Here is a 25,082-nt window from a genome sequence, read left to right as displayed (position 1 = left end):
ATAAAAGGACTCCTTTCAGGTTTCTCTTCTTAAAAGAGTGTTTAAGCACAACAGGCATTTTCTCATATTGTTTTTAAAAGATAAAAGCACATTCCCTTTTCTAATGATCCCACACACACTATACGTGACATTACCTCCGAGACTTGTTTTCCCTGTCATGCAGTTGGTATAACAGTAGTGAGGTAGCCAGGATAACAGCTGTCTCTGAAAATCACTCCTTTTTCACTTGCATTTAACTTTTCAAAACAGTTTTCCTCGGAAGATTAACCACAGCTATCGTCACATGTACTGTTCAAAATCACTACGCCATCAGTCATCACAGTTTTTTATGACTTAATGATGGCTGTAAATTTCCATGCGTTACGTATTGGCAAACCCATTTGCAGTCCTTGTGGAGGAAGCCAGTTTCATACAGCAAAAGGCATGGTGGAGGGGTGGATGGAGTACTCAACAGGCAGAGGAGGGAGACGCACAGAAAAGACAGAAATGACCATTGGGGTATGACCGAAGTCACACTTGATATCTGGATCTTTGTGATGGAAATTTGGGTCTGTCAGATGCCTTGCTCACCTATTTTCCCGAGGCTGAAATATTTAGGCAACAATAAAATTGCCATCAAAATTCCGTACAGTCTTTCATGGTCCCCAGGAAATGAATCCATTCTGACTTTAGTGATCTCCTGATTCTTCCTCTAGTGCCATTATGAGGTTGAGAGTTTGGGTTTTTAGTCAAACATTCAAGCTATTTGGATGAACATATTAGCCTCCATGGCAGGAATTGTAATGTTTCTGGTGCTGCTCTATTTTTATAGCGACATCATTGTTAAAATTTAAATTTGGCTTTGTACAAATAGTGACTAGAATTATTTTTCTGAACAATGGCCCAGCTCCTGTGGTGATGAGCCTTCTTACCGTCAAGGTAAATCTATCTGAGGGCATTGCCATTGATGGGGCTTTCATTTATACATTTTTCATTTTCATTCACATACGACTCTGGACTGTTGACATGTGACTGAGACATGACAGAGACCATGGTGACAAATGCAAACAGCCATAAAGGGAAGACAATGTGTCATTAGGACAACTTGTCTTAGGTCGGTCGTGTAGAGCTGTTCATCTTGCCATGAGACAATAATTAAGACTGTGAAACCTGAGTTTGGCTGAAATGTAGTTTTGCAGGTCAAGTCTCAGTAGCGCAGCATGCCGATGTTCAATGATAATAGAAGAAGCCTTGTGCAGTTCAACACATACACTGTATATCGAAGAGGTAAGGTTCGTGATCACTGAAACATGTCTCTTTATACGGTATTGATTTTTCTGAAGACTTGTCTAAGGATTTCTGAAAACAATTTTAGCTTTATTATGTTTAATGCAGTGTGATTTTGTATTTATACACTCACCCTGAACTAATCCATACCTCACCTTTTATTTAGCATTTCTCTAACAGTGTGTTCTGTCAATAATACCGTAGGAATAAATGTGTTCCGTAAATGTTTGTTAAGACATCTTCATGCACTAACCCAAAAAGTATTGTTACAATGAATTTAGATACTGTTGATAGAAGAGACATAGATAGCATGTTTGTCCAGTGTAATTCTTGTAAAAGCTTTTGTTGTGAAGAAAGGAGACGAAGGCACCTTGTACAAGGCTATCACCACATAGAGAAGGAGGGGGCACTGTGTGGCTATAAGAAACGGAAAGACATTTAGAGAGAGAGAGAGAGAGAGAGAGACTGGGATAAGTTCAGCACCACGGACAGCGCTGGAGAGGAGAAATCAGTTCAGTGGATTTGAGCTGCGCACAGTCATGCCTACTTGAACTACTGAAGCCAATACTGCACACTGCAGTCGCACACAGTCATTATCGTCCTGTGCATAGGGTGACACGGTTGTTGTCATTGTTTAATCGCTAAATAAGAAAAGAAAGAGAGCGGCAGAGAGCGGCTATTGCGCTGCGCTCGCAAACACAGGCCAGTCTGTTTGGCGGCGCGATCCTTACATCATCTCTTTATTGGAGAGAGAGAGAGATATATACAGAGACACGGAGAGAGAGAGAGGGGGAAGTAGAGAGAGAGAGAGTGTGTGTGTGTGTGAGTAAGTGAGAGTCCGTGCAGCCAGGCTCCTCTTCACCAGTCCTCCACAGCGAAGCGAGTCTGACGGACCAACTGGCGTTACCACCATTGCGCTGTTTATTTCCGAGTGTTTCCTCTCCCTCTCCCGTCCTGCTGCGTCCACACCAGCCATGAAGATGCACCGGCACCGTCCTGCCCAGGGATTGACGTTGTTATTGCCGGTCGCTTTGTGGATTTTCAGCCAGTACAAGGGTGTGCACGGAGCTTTACCAACAACCCGTAAGTTGTTATTCTTAATTTTGTGAATGTGTCTCCCAGCGCTGAACCGATGAGGTTAGTTCCGAGTGGGGAACAGACAGAACCTCTCTGTTGCAGTAGCCTAATACAGCAAATACGGTGCGTGTACCGGCGGGGCTGCATGTATCCCCGCGGTGGTGCCGGCTGGGGCTCTCGGGAGTTTAAGAGCAAGTGCTCACGAGGAAGTGAGAGGAAAGCTGGACTACATTCTGAGTTTAGACCTGCACGTGTTAACTCTTCAGGTCCATTGATTTTAGCGCAAAGGATTGTTTGCGCGTTGGGTGATTTTGATCACAGGTTTTCAGGGCTTCTATACAAGGGCTGCCGTTACTGATATTTTTTCGGATTATTTTCTGCCTGTGACCCAGAGGCAAATTAAAAATGCATCATTTTGAGCCTATCACTTGTGCAGTCTGGTTTAAGTTGTTCATGAAGTTTCTATGCAACTTGAATTTCGATTAGTCTCCTTTATCCGCCTATCTATTTTAGCCAAGTTAATTTCCAAGAAATCACGGGAAAACTTAGAGACAATTTATATAACTCTGATGACATAGGTCAAATACAGAGAACATGTCTATTTTATCTATAGTTTAAGACTTTGAATAGCCTGAACCACATACACATCTTTTTATGATTTAAAACTAGTACAAACTATTAGTCTGCTTGTTGTATCTTTCCTATCTTGTTTACCGTGGTTGAATTTTACCTTTGGCCTATCCCTGATACTTTTAATCTTTAATGTGCTATACTGGTCGTATCCTTCTTAAAGGACCAGTTAATTATAGCTCAGTGTTTGTCCTGGAATCCTCCACACTTGGTTCAGTATCATTCCGATGCTGCTGCTGACGGTGACTGAGCCGGTGTGTCTGTGTGACTGATTCCCCCGGTGATCGCCCGGGCTTCTCGGGTCCCGGATGAATGTGTCCTGGTATGCGCCTCATTAATCATCCCATCCGACAGACAACAACCAAGAGACGGCCCCGCGGGCCGTTTGCGCGCGCGCTTTTGTCTGCGTGTGCGCGTTATAAAAGAGAAAAGAAAGTTGGAGGAGATAGGCGGTGCGTTTTTCTTTCACAAAGCTGTTGCTCATAACAGACAGACAGTGCCCTAACAGAACATAGGTGTCAAAGTGACACGACTTTATTTATTCAACTGTATTGATCCCTTTATGGAAATCCTCAGTCCTGCTCACGTCAATTGGCAGGTCTGCCTAGGTCAGACTGAGTGTGTCTGGAGCAAATAAAGATGCAGTGTCTTGTTAAAGATCATTTAAGCTGTGGCTGATTTTTAAGAATTGCAATGACTTAGACCTGTTGAATCTTCAAGATAAAAAAACTAAATGTAAATGTCTAGGTTACTAGCAACATTCTAAGCTCTGTTAGTATTTTAAATACGGTGCATATAAATCACAGTGAAATTGCTAAAATAAGAGAGAACTGGTCACTGTAAAATGTGTATTAGGCCTATGTAGAAGTCTCCCATAAATACCATTTATTCTAAAAAATCCACACCATATGTACTTATTACTCAATAAGTCTCTCTATAAACAGTATCTATATAATATTGATATAAGTTGCATTACAAAATATAAGTAAGGATGACATAACAGGAATATCAGGAGTGGAAAAGATATAGAAGATATGAGGCAAGCAACTGAGTGTGTGTGTGACAGAGAGAGAGAAAAGCAAGGGAGAGTTTTGGAAAGAGTTATACAAACAGCGCATTGAATTGGACCAGCAGTTTCACCCCTGAGGTTAAAATTGTAGTGCTGATTGTCTCCATCCGCAGGGACTAGATGTGAACGCTCTGGGGAATAGAGGATGTCATTTGACCAACGGTCTGAGGCATGGACTAAAAAAGATTAACATTACCGGTGCAAACAGACAGACACACACACACACACACACACACACACACACACACACACACACACACACACCGTACACACACACCGTTTAATTAAGTCAACGGACTGGTTGACACACCCATTGTGTGAAGTCTCCCAAGTGAACTCTATGATGCATTAGTGCCAAAAAGATTTACATATGCGTTTTGCCTTTTGTATAGGATATTGTGTATTTTCATGTTCATATGTTCATGTATAGCTCTACAAATTATTGTATATAGAGCAATAATCCATGTTTTTTCTCCTACACAAGCTTGGTCTAAATCGGCTATCATTTTTATATTGCATTCCAGTATCAATTCAAATCTATTGGGGATCAACAAAATGAAATGAACATACGCACACAAGACTATTAAGAACAATTAAAATGTAAGAACACTTAAACACTCACATAAGCACAAAGGTGCACACCGGTTGCAAACCCTTATTGTACTTCCGCTGTATGCGCTCTGAATTGTCACAGCACAGAATATAATTTGAGTGTTGAAGTAGTGTGTTGGAGGTGGGGCCAGTCACTATCTACAGTATATGATATATATGATAATCATTTGGACATTTATTTGTTTAATTTGAAAATATAAATGGGGAATTCTGTCTCAAACCTCATCTCAATACATTTACTATATTTATGTGTGACATACTGTACTTAATGCCACACATAAATATTAATACACACATACAATATTTGGCAGAGTCTTACCTAACCTCATTGTTAAACAGAACATATTTGCTTTAATCAGCCTTGAACTCTTTGCACCATTTCTTATCACCACTCCCACTCACTGGTACTCATTCTCAGTACCAATGTGTGAAAAGTAAAGGATGTGCCTTTAAGTCGCTGTGTCAGTGACACTGTGGGTGGCTAAATAGGATGCCCCTAGAGCCTGTCTGACACAGAACCAGATTAGCCTTTTCTTATCTCATTAAGCATGCCAGGCCATTTTATATAATCATCAGTCTAGTCACACCTACAGGGTTTCCTGTCCATCAAAACAACTAATTCTCTGCCATGTGAAACAAAATGAAGTTATTTTTAGTTTCATTCTGCTTCATCAAAGTTGTTTTTGACATATTAATAATTCCACCCAGTGTATTTTAATAGGGCCTGGCCATGGGAAGCCCATTGTCTGTCTGTATCAAGGTGGCTATTTTTTAGATTTGTCTAGATTTTGCTGATCCAAAGAAAGCAGGATAATAACCTTGTATTCCTTGTAGTCCTACCACAGCAACAACAACACAATTTATCATTCCCTCTATCAACAATGAGTCACTGTGATGTCATAATTATATCATCGGCCACTATTGTAAAATGTGTCGATGAGATATGCCATTATGTTTTATGAACTAAAACATTAACCAACACACAGTTAAAGCTGATGCAAGTCTTGTGTCTGTTCTTGATGTGTGTCTGTAATGGCTCCCACTAGGAGGTGGTAATTATAGGATTAGGGCTGGAAGCAGACTGGTTTGGTTTAGATTAGATCAGCCCAATACTTGGTGTTTAGCTGTGTGTGGCCACTGTTTATTTATATGTGTGCACCTGCCCCTGTTTGGGCATCCACACATTGTGTCCACAGTTAACATGAATCAAGTCAAGTGAGTCAGAGCAAGGAAACAAGGTCTAGTTGGTAATTGCGCTGCCATTTCTCTTTTCCGCCCTGTCCTCCTCTCTCCATGCACTCGTCCGTCCTACTGCTATTCTTAATCTAGCGCTTCTTTGCACTCCCTCTATTTCAAATAAATATCCCTCATCTCTTTTTCTCAGTCTTCCTCTGGTGCTTCTTTGCACTTCTGGCATGTCTTTTTACCTAAAAAAAAATCCAATATAAAAACTTGTAGGCCCAGTTCCCTTTTTGCAACTGTCATTCCTAACTACCCCTGATCTCTCCTCTTGCTCCCTCCTTCTTTTTCTTGTTCCTTTTTGCTAACTCCGCCTGCCCTTTTTTCTTGTACCTAACATCTCTAATTATTTCTATCCCTACCTGACTTTTCTGGTTGTATTATCTGGCCATAATCACATTCCTCCCTCCTTGAATTTTTTGTGCTTTTTCCATCTCTTCACCATCTCTCTCTTCACAATCTGTCCCCTTCTTGTTCCAGTCCTGATTAATAAAATGTCTGATAACAAACTTCCCACTAGCCACTTTTCAAGGGAGTAATGTGGTGCCTCTTCTTGTGCATGTGCATGCTCATGCTTACTTTCAAAGCAGCCCTCAAACGGTGTGTGTGTGTGCGTGTGTGTGTGTGTGTGTGTGTGTGTGTGTGTGTGTGTGTGTGTGTGTGTGTGTGTGTGTGTGTGTGTGTCTCCACTGCAGAAACCAGACTGATATGGATTAAAGCCAAACAGACACAGCCACGCTACAGTCTCCTCTTTCAGTCTCATACATCTCTTAGATTGTGCTTGTCCAATCACCGCATGCCTACTAAAACATGAAATTATGACAGTGCTTTTGAGACAAAAATGCTTGACCATAGCACAAGGAATCAGAATTGCTTTATTTATATCACAGCAGCCCATTAGATCTTGACATCTTGCAACATTAACATTTAACTGTTTACGTAAAGGATTTTTGCTGATTTTCTCTTTACTCTTCTCAATGTCATTCATCACAAGAATAGCAATCAATGAATTGTCAGTGCAGCATTTCCTTTTCCCTGTTAGTGTTATACTTAGACTGCTGTATATCGGTCTCCTCAAAGAATGGACATTTCTCTCTTGGAAGTGAATACTACTGTGAGGCTATCTATGTTTCATCATGGGAGCAAGGCTGCAGTGACACAAATGTACACTGACAAGTCATGCAGTATAATTCCCCTAACAATGTCTGCAATGTATCATACACACACACACACACACACACTCCCACACACACACAGAGGCCCACACCATGCGCCTTACACAAATTACCTCTCTTTTTCTCTGTCCTCCTTTGCCCTCTCAGACATACTCACACATGCATTAATTGAAAACTGAACCCCTAATGGGGACTGTAGTACAGGTGCATGATTGGGTAATTCTGCACAAATATGTACATGCCCGTTTCCTTGTAGGAGGCACTGTGTTGTGTGTGTTTGTTTGTGTGTGTGTGTGTGTGTGTGTGTGTGTGTGTGTGTGTGTGTGTGTGTGTGTCAGCGAGTATTACAGGATCTGAAAGTTATTCTAGTGGAATGTGTTCTCATTATAACCCGTCAGAATCTGTCCACCTCGTTAGACAAGGGTCTCTGAGATGTAGAGAGGGCTGGCTGGATAGGAGGAGGAAGAGAGAAGGAAAGTTAGAGGAGGCGACATTTATCAGAAAAGAGAGAACGATGAGGAGAGACAGCTCGAGGAAAGATGGTCAGGAGGCGAGAATATACTCAGGAAACTTGTCATTCATTATTACCGTTGTTATTTTAATCTGTAGCTGCATCAGAGCACAGCCATGGCATGAGTCAGAGAACTGACTTCCCTGTGTTATTTCCTGGCTATTTGTTTTACAATTCGATTAATCATAAAACTACCTTCTTTAATAGCTTTTTCGGTTGATATGATTCACTTGATAGTTGATCATCATCATAATCCTTGTCATTTTAAATGTCTTAATGGGACTAACACAAAGTGTCAAGGGACACTGAATGAAACATCTGAAAACATGTTTTAGCCAAAACTAAGTCAAACCAAATTAAATATGAATGGTAAAAATATCAATAGAAAGCAAAGAGGAAAAAACAAGATTATTATTTTTTTTTCTCTGTCCATGGAATTTGTAACCTGGAACTCTTAGGATGATAGGCCTATCTCTTGAGTTCCTTTAGGGCTAGAAAGGGGCGTTAATGATCAGCCTTGCAAAGTGAGCTGAAATCTCAGGAGCTCAGTTTTTGCTACAAGATTTTAGTTTATAAATCCACTGAGTGTCATTTAAGTAGTAGTAGTAGTAAATGTTTTTATTTTCGGTCCATGACCACATTTCAGTTGGACAGGGAAACCTTCCCCATCGGCAGGCTATGTAGAGAGAAGTTTAGATAATGATGATGATATAACATTTCAGCCTTCAACATTTCTGGACCTTTTCAACAATGACAGTCGATGTTGCAGATGTAAAATGAAACAAGATTCTGCTACTGCATCAATTGGTTTGTTTTGCTTAACACGTATTAAGAGATACATTTTACTGGATCATTTAGGAAAGAAAGTTGGTGGTCACAATGTTTTCCAATGTTTGTCCATTTTCTGATCTGTTTCATACAAAGTGAGGAGACATGAAATGTTCCTGATTGTACCCATAGAACACCTGACTTTGTATTAGTTCTTAAACCCCCCTTATTTGTACCCAGTGGATTTTGTTGTGACCTCAAGATAACAAAACTGCACAGTTTATATCCTGTTTGTTGTAGCCTTAAATATATCAGTTAAATACCTAAGAAGAAGCTCAGAAATATGGTACAACAAGAGACCTGGGTTAATCTTCAAGGAATGCCGGAATTTAGCTGTTGAGGTGTTAGAAAAAGCAGTTTAAAGCTGAGCAAGTGAACCTGACCCAAAGCACCAGTGTCAAAACATCAGTGTCTGGCAGCACCAAGTAAAACTGGGCAGTCACCTCTGGCAGCGGCAGGGAAAAAGTTAAGACTCGATTTCTAGAGCAGTTTTTATTTAGCCCTTTTGCATGCCATTGAACTACAACTGGAACTAAGCTATAGGGAGGGCATTGTAAATGGGTTGTTGTGTCCAGCAACCAATGAGGATCAATCTAGCATCCCATGGAAATATACTGCCAATTATATTTGATGTAGCTTGTGGAGCCACTGCCAGAAACTGAATCCAAGGCACTGTCTTGGTGACAATCATTCCTAGTAAGGTGCCTTTGGTCTTCTGTTTTCATTACCTCAGCAACAATGTGTTGCTATGTTGTAGTAAAACAACTAATACATACACACGTTTGTTCATGCAACAAGTGACTGAAAGTCTATTATAATACTACAAGCACAATTTTACTTTGCCAAATAATTACATCAATGTATTATTTTTAGTTTTAATTGTTATTGATAAAAGTGTAGCGTTTATTGAAAATGTGTAGCATGTTTTAATTACAGTCGTGTTATTGCTTCAGTACATTTAACTTTAAAACAGCACGGCCAGTCATCAGTTCATAGTCGATTTCATATTGACCCTTACATTAGTTATATTAGTACATAGCAGTTTGAGTTTTTCTTCCCACGTGGAGGCAGTAAAGTCAGACTTAGTGGAAGTGTTCTTTTATTCGTGCTTTTGTGCTTTGTATTTGCTTCCAATCCAAATTGATCGGTTCCGACTATCCTATAATAATAATATTTATCCTGATTTTGACCTTTGGGCTAATCTAGCATTAGGGGTGTGGGTCCTGACTTGGATATCAAGAGGGATCCATTTTGACATGCCTAATATATGCACAAAAACTAAATCGATTATTTTGATTTTGACATAGTGATTGAAGTTGTTTAACAAGACTTTGAGATCATTATATTATTGCTTATTTAGTGCTCTTGTCAAAATAGTCAGTATACATTACTAAATCATGAGTGATCTAGCGATGGAAATATGTAATCATGAGTTGTTTGAGTGCGCGTGCTGTCAGTGGAGAATTAAACGGTTGCTTTTGCTTGTCTCTCTCTTTGAGTTTAACCTATATTCTGCAACATTAACCCTTTGATCTGCACAGGCCTGACTGGTTGCATGATGAATCAGGGGATTACACATTAAAAACCGCAGCACAACATCTGTTCAACTGTCTCACTTATACACACATAGCAACTACACACACACACACACACACACACACACACACACACACACACACACACACACACACACACACACACACACACACACACACACACACAAACACACTAACAAACGCTCACCCACTAGCATACTCTCTTCATTGATATTGAGTCTCACCATGTCTATGCCTTTCACTCTCCATCTTTTTTTTCACCTCATAATATACAGCAGGTAACATAGTTCAAAGAGAGTGTTTGTAAGACCGTGCATGTACCTATGTGTGTGTATGCACATGTCCTTCTCTGTCATAATGGATGTAGAAGTCTAGCCACCAGCTCATGTGGAAGAGTGCTGTGGAAAAGGGCATTGTGCCACAGCTAAGACAAATGTTGTTATTACTCTCAGCCTTTGCATTCAATTTGTTTTTTAAGCTGCTTGAATAACCCATTTACAACCGTAGATTAAGTGAATTAATCTTTGGGCTACTTCCATTGAGGAAACACTCCTGATTTTTCTCTTTAGAATCAGAGTAAAAGCACAGAGGCAGAATGGAAAAATTATGTAGCCAGCAGATCCCCTGTGCGTGTGTGTGTGTGTGTGTGTGTGTGTGTGTGTGTGTGTGTGTGTGTGTGTGTGTGTGTGTGTGTGTGTGTGTGTGTGTGTGTGTGTGTGTGTGTGTGTGTGTGTGTGTGTGTGTGTGTGTGTGTGTGTGTGTGTGTGTGTGTGTGTGTGTGTGTGTGTGTGTGTGTGTGTGTGTGTGTGTGTGTGTGTGTGCGTGCGTGCATGCGTGTGGGAGTAAAAAGAAAGACAAAATGAAGAGGGGAAGAATTATAACTGGGAATGCTAACAGGAGTCGCCTATCCAGCAATTGCGAACAACATGTTAAAATCACATTGGCATAGTGAGTAATACATCTCTGAATGTATGAGGGTTGATACATGTTTTGATCGTTTGGTCTGTGCTGTAAACTGTAAGACAGTCGGTTGTGCTTGAATGAATGTCGATTTTCTTGTAGTGTGTATATGTGTGTTCTTGTGCTTGACACTAACTTTTTGCAAGTTGAAAAATGTACGGGTTCAATGAAAATGTAACAACTTTGGCCAATAGTTAATGTTACTTTGTCACCTTCCACGTCCATCTCCTCCTCAATGTTTCAGTAGAAAATAACAGATGTGTTAGCAACAGAGTTCAGCAAGTCCATGTATTTTGCCAACCCAAAGCATGTCAGAAAAAAGTCAGTCTAATAATGTGTCAGAAACACCCAAATTAAGTAATTAAAGGTGAAGTAAGCGGTTTATTTATGTTAATATAAGTGTTAAGTCGCTCTTTAGTCATACAGTGATCACTTTCATAATGTGCGTGTTTCATAAAGCCGATCTCTCATTCAGCTGCTCAGCATGTAGTCGCAAATATATCCAATCAGAAGATAGAACGCTACAAACCGACACCCGTCTCTCTCATGGTCTCACTGCCGGTGCACGCCAGAGCGACAGATGGGTGAATGTTTATGCGCCTACAATGGCGGAGCAAGTAAAAATCCTTCCCAATGTCTGTTTTGATGGTTTTCATCATGTTTTATCAAACTTATGGATCTGAGATGATGCTAGATAACTCGCTGCTTGAAGACCGTAGTGCATTAATGTGGTGACGTAGGGACGAGCGAGGGGACTGCTAACTGCAGTAACTGACAGGAAGTTAGCTAAAGGAACCATTCCGCTTACAGCTCCTTTAAGGAGAGCAGCGGTGCAACACTATCAGGCTGTGGACAATATACACAGTAGAGTTCAGTAAACTCTTTATTTTTGTAGATTACATTAATACATACATACATTCAATTATGGCAAGATCAAGCCTGATACAGATCCTTGGGACGTACCGGAAATTCTGCTTTTGTGTGTTTTTGCTCATACAGTGTATGCATCTACTGCAGTACAATTGGAGAAAGTCTGTTCGTACCTTGGCGTTGACATTGTTTTGTGTGTGTGAGTGGGTGGCAGAGAGTCGCTTCATGTGATCACCTACTTGGATGTGTCTCTGTGTGTGTGTGTGTGTGTGTGTGTGTGTGTGTGTGTGTGTGTGTGTGTGTGTGTGTGTGTGTGTGTGTGTGGGTGGAGACACTTGTGTGATAAAAAAAAAATAGCTTTATGTGTACACGATAGAGAGTTGAGGCTAAATGTGAATTTGGTCCATTAGCTCGGTTCAAGATGCCGTTACAGTGTGAGCTAAGATTAGTCAGACAGGGGTCAGTGCTTCCTCTCCATACCTTTCTTTCACCTGCTTTCTGTCTGCCTTCTTTATTTGTCTTTCTCTGTGGTCTCTTCTTCTTTCTCTGGGGTTTCCCTTATCTTTCTTGGTCTATGGTTCTGTCTCCCTCCTTCCCTCATCTTTTGTACAAGCATTTATTTATTGAGATTTGCCTCTTACTCTTACCCACTTCATTCTGCTTTCTCTCTATGTAATTCTACGTTTTTTCTGTCTCTTTTTTACATTGCTTCCCCATTCATATCTTTGTCGTCTGACTTTCCCTAACCATTTTGTCTCTTCTTATCTAGCTGTGTTTACCCGGTGCATTACACCTCTCCCTCAAGCTTTCGAGATTATCACCCCTAGACAACACTGACACAACAATTACATTTAGTTGTCAAAATCAGGTTTGCCCAAAAAAAATTAACTGATGCTGTGCCCACTGCTCCACTCAGACTACGTAGAATACAGACATGGAGCTTAACACCAGTTTAATGTCAATTTGATAATAAAAGTGAAGGAAGGGAAAGTAAAGCTAATTTTTATAGCAGGTTACATACACAGGCAGTGAATAAAATGCTTTTTATAATTCATTAATTATTCATATTAAAGGAGAGAAAAAAATAGTTAATATCCTATAGGCACAAGAAAAAAAGTGCAGCTTTTAGTTTCAGAATGGCTTTAGTCCTCCTGCTTGGAATGCCTTCACAGACATCTTGCCCTTACTTGTATGTAGTGGACTATTTTCTGAGGATTGAAATAACAGTGGAGTGGAATAATTATAAATCATCAACAGATCAGTTAACTAAATAGCACAGTGCGGCAACAGGCTATTAAGCAAAGTTGTAATGGGTTTCTTCATTGAACCAGAAATATACCAGGCCATTGGCCCATGACATAATCCTCAGGATCTCAGCCTTCCTCACTTCCTCCGGATAGTGGTCTTTGCTCTTCATTAATCACCTAGTTTTTATTTAGAAAGAACAATCCCCTAAATAAGTTTATTTTATAGTTTGCTCTTGATAAGCCAGTTATTTTCAAATCTACCTCTGCAGTTACTGGCCGAGCTGCTTTTACTCTATGAAATATGGCCAATGAATCTATACATTATCCAGTGTCTGCTCCTAAATTCTTGAAAGGGTTTCTTTTTCTGCTCACACTCCTCCCCCCAAACACAGTACAATCTGTTAGTACACTCTCGAGTAATAATTCCAGTTAATCCCAGTCTTTGAGGAAAAAGGTCAAATTATGAATTCATAAATGCAATGTGACCTTATTAACAATGAGCTCAATTAAGAGCCACAAAGAACACATTAAAGACAGTAGAACAGTTGTAGATTAAATAAAGTCAATCCCTTAGTAGCTCAGTTGATTAATTTTGAATCTCATTAATTCTCCATTCAAATGTTGGTTAATGAGTGCTCAACATTGAAATTCACACTATGTTTCACATTTCCAAAAAGGAAAAATGTGGGTATTATTTTTAATATCATGATTCTGTCTGCTGGCATCCTTACCGGTTGTCTAGAGATCAAATGATGGCCAACATGGAGGAGATTACAGCATGGCTGATTACAGATCGGTTTCAGTTGTTTAATCTGTGTCTGGAACGAACAGGCATGCTGACTGAGGACATGGCAGAGAGTAACACACACAGAAAGGCGGGAATACAGGACACATAACATCTGATTTTATAGGTGTATCTACTCAGCCAGCACCCGACCATGCTCCTGTTTTTCAGATGCTTGGGTGATGGTAAGAATATGTAAGCGTTCTCATTTCTGTGCGCATTTCTGAGTATGAGTTAGTTAGTTAGTTAGTGAGTGTGTATTTGCATGAGCACTTAGCCATGTATGTTTCCTTGAACAGGTTTTTCCATTTGTTTTTTGTGTAACACACAATCACACAAATCATCCACTCACACATACACGTGTAGACAGTGCAGCCGAAGTCTTCTTTGCTTTTTACTAAGTAGGCAGAAAAGTGTTCCATCGATTGACTTTGAGAGCAGAGGAGAGGTAAATGCTCTTTGGCATTCTTTGAAGGACACGGTGCAAAGTGCTGCCCTAAAAGCTCAGTGTGGGGTCTGAGTCTTTGGCTGGATGTGAAACTAGTGTCGTCAGTGCATCCAGGTGTGTAGTCAAGTCTTTATACTTCCTGGCAGTCAAAGGCATAGGTAATCAGCTAGCTATGCTGACAGATGAAAGTGGCCTGGAGAGCAACAATTCTTTATTTTGTATTTTCAGTTTAATTCACGTAATTAATTAAAGATTCAGTAAGCGGAATGGTCAGTTTAGCTAACGTCCTGTCAGTGACTGTAGTTAGCAGTCCCCTCCCTTGTCCCCACGTCACCACATTAATGCAGTGCGGTCTTCAAGCAGCGAGTTATCTAACATCATCTCAGATCCATAATTGTGATAACATATGTTAAAAACCATCAAAACAGACATTTGTAAGGATTTTTACCTTCTCCGCATTGTTGGCGCATAAACATTCACCCATCTGTCGCTCTGCACGTGCAAAGGCAGTGAGACGGGTGCCGGTTTGTAGCATTCTCTCTTCTGATTCAGTAGTGAGATCCCCGAAAAGTTTATTTGCCGATTACATGCAGAGCGAGTGACTGAGAGATCGGCTTTATGAAACGTGCACACTATATACATGATCACTGTATGAATAAAGTGCGATTTAACACTTATATTAACTTAAATAAATTGGAATAGAATTTATGGGGTTTGTTATAAAAATAGATATAAATAAATGAGTACTTGAGTGTTCCTCGAGGAATCAATGCCATCCCTGGATGTTGGAATTCACTCCTCTTGCCCATATGCATGCAAACATATACACATAAAATACACCAAAACACAAACTCAGAAGGCTATGTTCTCTTCTTGGTATAGGGGCGCGTGGGAAATAGTAATAGAGGACAAGGGCACTGTAAGTGTTGTGTTTAGTCAGCATAGTGTTTCAGCCAACTAATGGACGGACAGGCCACAGACTCTCCCTGAATGGGATCCAAAACTATTAGCAACTGGCACACTTTGAAGGGTGGTAATGGGTGATAATGTGAAACCTTTCCAATGTACTGTAGATAGTGTATATCTGTGTGTGTGTTTTATTTAGCTCTAAAGACAGTTTTTGTGTCCATGTGGTCCTGAGTGTTTTTCCGTTGACTATGACATGGACACTGGTTTATGTAGACATACCTTACTGAAAATATAATTACAATGGGTTTTTCACCTGAAAACTTTAATGAGATTGAATCGTTTTGCTTACTGTGTGGTCAACTCATGACTGAGAATGAAGCTTAATGCAGGCCTATATGCATCTGTTCAGTATTCTTAGTTGGGTTCTTTCATTTTTTTTGTGTGCTTTGTTATTGATGTATAGGTTTTCAATTTAAGACACCGTTTAATCACACTAAGTGTTTAACAAAATGTGAGTACTTAGCCGGCTTCTCCTTTTTTTCTATTTTTATTATCAACACACAACAAATGCATTACATTTAATGGAAACATGGTAAACTGTTACATTTTAGCAGCATATTTCTATTTCAACATGGGCTTTAGAGTGAGGGCAAGGCTTGACCTTAAACTTTTTGCCAAGGAGCACATGCACTCCTTAGACCAAACAAAATATAGGAGGTCATAAAGAACTCCACGGGCCCAATGAAATATTACCAAATAATGTGTGTTTTATTAAATAAAGGGATACAAGTCTAGAGTCTCCTGGAGGGAGGGTAAATGTATTTATGCCAAGGCAGGTTTGCACTAGGTTATAGTCCTTACTTTATTCCCGCTGGTGGCATGACTGTAAGCTATATGATCTAAAATAGGGTGTTAGCTGGCCAGAGTTTGCATCAGGGACTGATAAAAAGTGGTAATACATTAGTGACAGCTTTGTTAAGCTTTATCAAGCATATGCAATCTTTATCTGTAGAATTAGCTTTTACTGAAAACGATCAGAATATATGGTTAGATCGCAGATCCAGATTTAGGAGCATTGGAGATAATATTCTGTCTTGATATATTCTATTATATGCACATGTGAATAGTATAGGTCTCTGAGTATATACCATTACCAACCTTGATCCATGGTTATTAGATATAATTTACAATTTGTGTTCACAGGTGATTACTATTATAGTCTTCTCTAAAAGTTACCACTTTTTTTCTTTTTCTATCAAAAGGCTGTAATGTAACGTGCTACCAAACAACCTGCTTAGAGGCAAAAATGACTTTGAAAAACAATGACTCATGCCAATTACATACCAGCACAAATTCACACATTATCTTTAAGCTTCTTGAATAACAACCCTTCATTTGAGATGCAGGAAAACAGAATTAGATATATCCCTCTTGACAAAAGTGGGCAACATAAAACATGATGTGTTTTTGTGTTTGTACTAGAAAAAACTAGCAGAAAGACACTTGTTCCAGAATACCCAGACTGTGGTTGCCGGTAGCACCTTTCCATTGAGGTCGTGTTTATTAAATAATTTACCAAGTCAGCTAATTATAAATAATATATCACTCAACCTTCTTTTTTCCCAGTTCTTTCCTCTCCTTACAAAGATTAAAATGCCCTCCGCCCATCATCTCTCCCTTTTCTCTCAGCTTTATCCATCTCAACTATTTTTCTGACAACAATCCACCTTTTTCATGGTTTCACTCATTTTAGCACTGATCGTTCCCTTCCAGCTAAAACATGAGCAGTGTGTCCATGATATCAACCTGAGCTGGTGTCAAAGGCTTTCTAGATACAGTTTATGTTCATGATATAAACTATGATAATGAGATTGTTATTGCATCATCACCATTATTAATTAAACCCTTATTTCCTTACCTGGCCTTGTTACCGAGTTTGAAACCTTTATATTACATTTGACTTTTATTTCTCTTCAAATAATTCTTTTGTGGAAGCAACCCACTCACTGAAGCACATTGCAGCATCTCTTCTCTTCGCATGCAAATCTCTTCTTTTCCCTTTCATTTCTCCTTGACATGTTTTTTTTTCCGCCACAGTATGATGAACAAAACTCACAAAAAAACATTTACTCGTGATCTCTCACATTCACATACACCAACCCAAACACTTCACTCTCACAGAAGGATAGACATACACTTATTATGCTACAAACCAGCTATATCATATGGTAACAAAGTATTATTTTATGTATTATTTATTATACATTTTTCAGCTGGAGTGAAGTTCTGAATGCCTACTGGAAAATAAGTGATAGTTCATGGGTGCACATACTCACAACAGAATTGCCTATCTTGTCCACTTCAAAAGCTCTTTTACATTATTTGTTATGGATTTTTTTAAAGACTTAACAATACTTTATAACACATGGAGACACTTTATGGAGAAAGGCTGATAACAATGTGGGTTAATGTGGGAGAAAGACAGTTTCAGTGCAGGACAACAAGGGAGCGACGTACAATGAAAGGAGAAATTATTGTGGCGAGAGGGAAGAGATCTTTAACAGCTACAGCGAGGTAAATTCAACCCTAGTAGAGAATGCACAGTCCAAAGGGCTATTACGGTTTAACATAAAGTTTACTACACTCAAGGCCATATGAATTGAAATGGGTCTTTTTTATACATTTGTTTTCTACGACTAAAATATGCTGACCATCCTAATTATTGTCCTCTCGTGATGAGTATGGCTAAATTATTAATTAAACATTGATCATCCTAATTGAGAAAGCACAAAATGGGCTTAATACATGGTGGTTAGAGACATTATATTAAAACTCCAACTCTCTTTGCTCTTGATTCTTGTGATACTGTTGTTTTAAATATGATGTGATTTTCTCATAATCTAATTTATTTTATATTGAAACAAAACACTCAGATTGGTGGCTTGGTTTGAATTGTTGATAATAGAGTTAAATTGTATTCCTTTATGGAAATTAGACTTTAAGGATGCTGTAACCTTATTTTACATTTTGATACTTTTATTTATGTTCACATACTTATACCAAAAAAACATAAATACTAGATGCAACACACTATTTACCTACATATTCCTATATATCCTTATAAGAACCATATATTGAAACGTTAAACTTATTGTTCAGTTTGGCTCTTGTTGGTTGACGTGGCTTAAACAAAATTATTGTCTATTGTTGTCTGGAGAATAAATGTGATACAAAATGTAGACGTTTTGAATATAACATCAAAATTTTTCACTGTTTTGAAATTGATTTGCTGTGTTTTGAAGGCCCAAAGGTATGAAGGATTTAGCCTTCTTTTTCCTTTGAAGGCTTTTCTTATAAGTGCATGTTTTAAGTGTGTGGGATAGAGCTTTCTGTGGTTTATGAGTTTATCTGCTTGCATCTTTCTCAATCAGTGCATGACTTCCTTTTTGTGTCTGTCTTCATGTGTATGTGTGTGACCTCTGTCATGTGAGTGTGCATTTATTTAGCACCCACTGTTGGTGTTTTGGGGGTGTATTCTCATCTTATTGCTTGTTAGAACTAATGGGGGTGTGACGCCGTCAAGCGTGGATACAATTTTCAGTGGCGGAATGAAATCAAGGATAGATCGATTTAATTCTAATAAAGCCAGAGGTTGCTGTGTGCCAAATTCACGCCTGCAAGGCTTGGAAATAATGAAGCAGAGCACATGAGTGGAGAGGGAGAGGTTTTGTGTGTTTTGGAGACTCTGAATCTAACTTCCATAGCACAAAGTGCAACATACAATTGAAGCCACTATGTTAGTCCAAATCAAAGTACAAGTTATTATTTTGTATGAACTTATATGCCATATAGTAGCATGTTTGTATTTATGAATATACAGTATACATGGGCGACTGGCTAGGTTAAAATCATAACATGTGCTCTGTACTCTGATTTCCCGCTACTTTATACTTCTACTCCACTAAAATTCAGAGGTAATTATTGTACATTTTGCTCCTGTACTTAAATGTTATGTCCCTTGGTGCTCATAGGAACACATGAATAATACATTGCAAAGCATAATCAACAAATAAATGATCCTGTATTATTATTACGATAAATCTTAATTGATCCCTTGGTGAAATACACCAGCACTGCAGTAAAAGTTGTGGAACTGTAGCCCCACCTTAACCAGATGCAACATTAAGGTTATTTACCTAACAATGCATTCTGCATAATAACAACTTTTACTTTTGGTACTTTTAAGTGTAATTTGATGATGATACTTTTATGCTCTGAAATAATAGTTTGAATGCAGAACTTTAACTTGTAAAACAGTCCTGCCACCCCTCAATGAAAGTTTCATTTATACAGTTTAATTGAACATAAAATAACAGAAATATGAAAATAAATATATTTTTAACATTATTGAATACAAGTTTCAGAATGACTGAGTTTTGAAATAATGGCAGTATATAAAAGGGAGATATCCCTTTGTCCTTCTACAGGCATGTGCACAATGAGTTTCATGTCTTGGTCTACCTTTCTATTGGAGCAGAGACCTGAATGTGTTATGGACTACACTATTTTTTTTTTATGACAAACTGTGTTCTAATTGTGTCTTGTTCTTGGTTGCTGCTGTATTTTTCATTTGGTTAATCTACCTTAAGTACCTCAGTGAGATCATCTTTCTTGCAGTCAGTATTACTTATTAAGTTCCATTTAGGAGAGATGCGTCTACAGATTCAGATGTACGTGCTCACAATATGTGTTTTTGAAATGCAGAAATGCAGTATTGAATTTGATAGACAGTGGTAGGGGAAATTTGCCACATCACCCGGTAATATCCAAACTTAACTCTGGTCTCAATGGAAGAGAAACACATTTCAAACAGTTGTATGAGTAAGGATGCAATTAAAAAACAATCATACAAAACCCAAATACGTCCACATTGTACATTTCACACAGTTTGAAATGTTCTACTAGAATATTTCATAGGAACAGTTAACATGTGTTGTTGTTTTTTTTTCATTCATTCTTATGGTTCCATAGCTTCGAAGTGGGGAACCTCATTTTACTCTCAGTTCAGAAGTGAAAGCCTTTCACAATTTCCAACCACAAAGAGATTGTGTTAATTATATCAAAGCCAATGCATGTGTTTTGAAGCTTTCATACTATTCAAATTATGAGATGATGGAACATATGTGCAGCTCTTTGTAGCCATTTTTTTATTTTCATCTTCTTTTTCTCATAATCCATTTTTGATATGATCTTGTTTCCTTTATTACTTGTATCTCCTCGTGTCTGTGTGCATATGTATAATGAAATTTCCATTTTTTTCTCCAGTTAGTGTTTGTCAGAGTTGTAAGCCCAAAATCTCCTCACAACTTCAAAGGGTGTCTGCGTCTGTGAACCCATAAAGGCCTATCTAAACCCTGGATTTATCACTTTCTCTTCATGTCTGTCTATCCTTCTTCCCTCATTCATTCAGCACTGGTCTTCTCATTTTCTTTCAAAAAACTTTTTTCCTCTACCAGTTTGTGTGTGTGTGTGTTTTAGTGTCTAGTCTGTATCAATGTATGCATACATCCATTTCCTATATTGCTGAAATTCTCTTTTCTTTTCTGTGCTTTATTTAAAACTATGTAAACTGTTGCCATGGCACTCAGAGACAGTCATGCCAAAGTTGATGTGCAGAAAGATACTACTTGTGTGTGTGTGTGTGTGTGTGTGTGTGTGTGTGTGTGTGTGTGTGTGTGTGTGTGTGTGTGTGTGTGTGTGTGTGTGTGTGTGTGTGTGTTTCTCAGATGATTGGGTCGGAGCTGGGCAGCATGAACACTGATTGAAGCTTGGAATAACATTAAGGCCAACCTTTCTTTTCTCTGTCTGTGTCTCCTTGGCGCTGTCACTCATTGGCTGCCTCATCTGTCTCATCACTTAGACCCTGTCTCTGTATCTTTCTCTCTATTTTTCTGACTATTTTACTTTGCCTGTCTTTTGAACTCTCCTTATCAATCCATGGCTGCCTTTTGTCCTTTTCCATCTAAATCGATGTAGTCTATTTAAGATGTATACGTACATCTTAAATATGTTTATTATTATTTTTCTCCTTAAGCTAATTTTCAAAGAGAAGCATGAATATATTAGAGAGATATGGAAGATGCAGACACACACATTGTAAACCTCCCTCATTAATCACTGTGCATGCTAAAGACCACATTAGCAGTTATAGGCAAAGCCACTGATTCTATACGGATGTTTTGAGTAGTTTTGTGTCAGTGTGTGTGAGTCTGTTGTAACGTATGTCTGCTAGGTTAACTGTATGTATGACCACATATTTGTTAAGTTGTGTGAGAGAGAGAGAGAGAGAGAGAGAGAGAGAGAGAAAGAGAGAGAGAGAGAGAGAGAGAGAGAGAGAGAGAGAGAGAGAGAGAGAGAGAGAGAGAGAGAGAGAGAGAGAGAGAGAGAGAGAGAGAGAGAGAGAGAGAGAGAGAGAGAGAGAGAGAGAGAGAGAGAGAGAGAGAGAGAGAGAGAAGTATGTGAGCAATTATATTCTTCTGCTGGAACAAATTGAAAACAAATGCAGCGTTATTGCCAGTTGCTTTGGTGGTTGGTGCCTCCTTAGTTAGTCACTATATTCCTTTTGGAGAACTCTATAAGGCTACTATATAACTCTGAGGCTAATATTTTTTCTTTGTTTCTCTGTTTGTCATCATAGTTATTTCTGGTTTGCTTTTTGTTGGATATATAAGGACTGACATTGGTGTATATAGACACACAAGGGTAAAGAAAAAGCCTCCAGTTCCACACGCTAAAGTTCTCTCCAATACCACATAGACCCATACTTTTGCCTCCTGATATCCTTGTGCTATTATTCATGGTAACCATTCAAGAGAAGGCCAAATTCATGCATCCATGGAAGTATTTGTATTTGTATTTTATTGGGATCTCCATTAGCTGAGGCCATAGCCAAAGCTATTCTTCCTGGAGTCCACACAACACCTTTGCATCTATACACTGCAGTGCATAATTACATTAAATAATGATCACCATGACAAAACAGTGATAACGGAAATGGTAACAAAAGTAATAAAAATAACTCTACAACAGTCAAAATTAAATAAAATAAAAATAATACAAAATTAACAAAACACAGGACCTAAATTATTCACAGAAACATAGAGATAAACTTATATAAACATGAATAAACATGACAGGTGTAATTGATGGTCAGACCAGACAAAAACATATATAAACAGAAACAATTAATGATGATTATACTGATGGGAGTGGCATCATTGGTAAGTAAATACAGCATAAAGAACAGTTTGTCAATGACCCACACTATCTTTCAGAGTACTGTGACTCTGTGAGTGTAGACAACTCATGAGTTATGGTGTGGGTAGATTAACATAATTAGGCGAGCAACACCTGTGCGAAAAAGGCTCAGTTGTAAAGCATCCTAGAAAAATCAGCAGATCTTCAGGAACTAAGGGATGGAAAGGTTACACATTTTATAAATGTTATAATATTTCTAGATTTCCAGTGAAAACAGTTTATGATATTAATCACATTTGGATATTAAAATCACTATGTTTACTGGCAATTAGGGCTGTCCCGAATACCATTTTGAAGGCTTCGAAAACTTTTTCCCAGCGAGTATTCAAATATTTGTTCTAAAAAAACACACCATCAAAAACATTAATAATCCCAATGTACTGTACTACCTGACACCGAGTTTGACAGGACTCAGGAAACAGTAAGCTGCGTGGTTTGTTGATGATTTAATAACTTTTGAACAGTAATAAAGTCGGAGTTCCTTACTTTCTCCCCTATGAGCGAACAGCTGTTCCGTTCCAAATCAGCTGTGCCATAAATAACAATATTCCGAATACCTAATTGAGCTTCGAATACTAACTTAACAAACGAGTATTCGATTATTCGGGCCAGCCCTACTGGTAATGATACCTCTATGTTGCCTTGTGAAAAATGGCTACTGAATGCCAGTTTGTACTCCTTCCTTCTGGACTTTTGGCGCTTTTCCATTCTATAGTACTGAGTACTGACTCTACTCTACTGTACTCTATTTTACTCTACTCTACTCTACTCACTCCCTCTGATGTTTGTTGTGCAGGATAGGGTGCTGCCCATTGATGACGCTCTGACAAATCAGTGGTCTGCACCGTTTAGTACCCGGAACCTCATTGGATTAGGTACCAAAAAGGTACTGTACCAGGGACCAGGGACTTTTTAATAGTAGAGCCAAAAAAGGCCAGTAGAGTAGACTAAATTAGAACTGGGACCATGTAGTGGAAAAGTGCCATTTGTAATAAGGACTCAGCAGCAAGTAAAAGGTACATTTATGAGGAGGTGAACGTTTATAACCTTTTCTGTGAATGTACTCGTGTGCCTGTAATTAATTCCTCTGTGTGCCTGTAATTAATTCCTCTATGTGTATGTGTGTGTGTGTGTGTGTGTGTGTGTGTGTGTGTGTGTGTGTGTGTGTGTGTGTGTGTGTGTGTGTGTGTGTGTGTGTGTGTGTGTGTGTGTGTGTGTGTGTGTGTGTGTGTGTGTGTGTGTGTGTGTCATGACTAATGGAAAGGGTGTTGCAGAGTCCAGTTTTGAACCCCTACTCTCTCCAAGCTAAATGGACTCCTGTTGTTGACAGATTTCTGGTGTTGTTGGGAGGATCATGTAACAGGCAGGGGTCAGACCCAGTGCACACCACTTTTCTGCACCATACTCTAGCTCTTACTTTGCCTGTCTCCCTCTCTCTATCCGTCTCACTTTCTGCTGTTTTTTTTCTTTTTACAACTTTGCTGTCACCTTCATTTAATTCTGCCTCTAATCCCTTTCTCCGTTAATATATGTTCTCTCTGACAAAGGTACATATTATAAACTCTGGATGACAGATTACAAATATGTTAAAGTTTATTGTTTTTGTATATTATAGTTTATAGATGGAAACAATAAAGTGCAACACATATCTTTGTTCAGTGGCTGTAGACAAATGGACATATAAATAGATTCATGGCTATAGTATTTTGATGATGCAGGATTGTGTGTCAGTAAGATGTGGTCAGCTCTAAATCATGTTAGCTATCCTCAACATGACCTACTGAACAGCCGGATTAAGCCCATCATCTGCATTCGGTTTGGATTTAAGCCCCCTCGCTCACACACAGACTTGCACAGACACTCTCATATACACAGCCAGCTGTCAACCCCTCCCCCGCATATCATTTGTAGCCACAAAATCAAACTGGTTGGACAGGGTTAAGATGTGTACAAATCACCATTGACGAGTGGTCATTTCATCTGTTTTAGTATAATTGTTCCGAAGACATCATCTTACATAAAATATATTCTAAAACTACATTGTAATGAGGGAAACCAAATGCATACAATATTTATTGAAGAACAATTTGTGTTGGATTTGAGCAAAGGTGTTGTTATGATCATATTATTATTTTAACTTTTTTTTGAACATTTAAACATTCATCATATGTATCATAACATATTATTTTCATAACTTGTTTACACTGTTTTCCAAGAGTTATGTCAACTAGAACTAGGGAAATGGGGCCCAAAACACTTTTTTACCATTATCTTTTAATACAGTGTATTATCATGTCACATTCTTCAACGCAAACATGTTATTATGGCTTTCATTCCCTGGATAATGATAGCACAAGTGTTTATGTCTCTGACAGAAAATGATCAAAAATACATCTGGAAAACTATTTTCAAACATCATAATCAATGTTGGCTTGAATTTGGCCCCATGCATAAGATCTGTTCATGAGAACCTTTTTTAAATGATGCTGACTGTCATCATTGGGAGCCATGATTGGGGGTAAGACACATACAAATTGAACGTATGTGTGAGACATCTCAATAAGAAACTGCTTTGGGGAGCTCA

At 38.7% G+C, this 25,082-nt stretch overlaps 1 protein-coding gene across 1 annotated transcript in view; it reads left to right on the top strand.

Annotated features, from left to right (window-relative positions):
- Positions 1 to 2,240: 2,240 nt before the first annotated feature.
- Positions 2,241 to 25,082, top strand: part of cntnap2a (contactin associated protein 2a) — a gene marked incomplete at its 5' end in the record, with an annotated part of 288,241 nt that continues 265,399 nt past the window's right edge. Inside the window, one exon of the mRNA XM_080050610.1 lies at positions 2,241 to 2,349. Coding sequence (XP_079906736.1) covers positions 2,241 to 2,349 — 109 coding nt within the window. The remainder of the gene's footprint in view (positions 2,350 to 25,082) is intronic.

This window comes from Ammodytes marinus (genome assembly GCF_949987685.1).
Source record: "Ammodytes marinus genome assembly, chromosome: 21".
Taxonomy (NCBI): domain Eukaryota; kingdom Metazoa; phylum Chordata; class Actinopteri; order Uranoscopiformes; family Ammodytidae; genus Ammodytes; species Ammodytes marinus.
The sequence above is the reverse complement of the archived record's forward strand: the minus strand, read 5'-3'. Positions and strand labels throughout refer to the sequence as shown.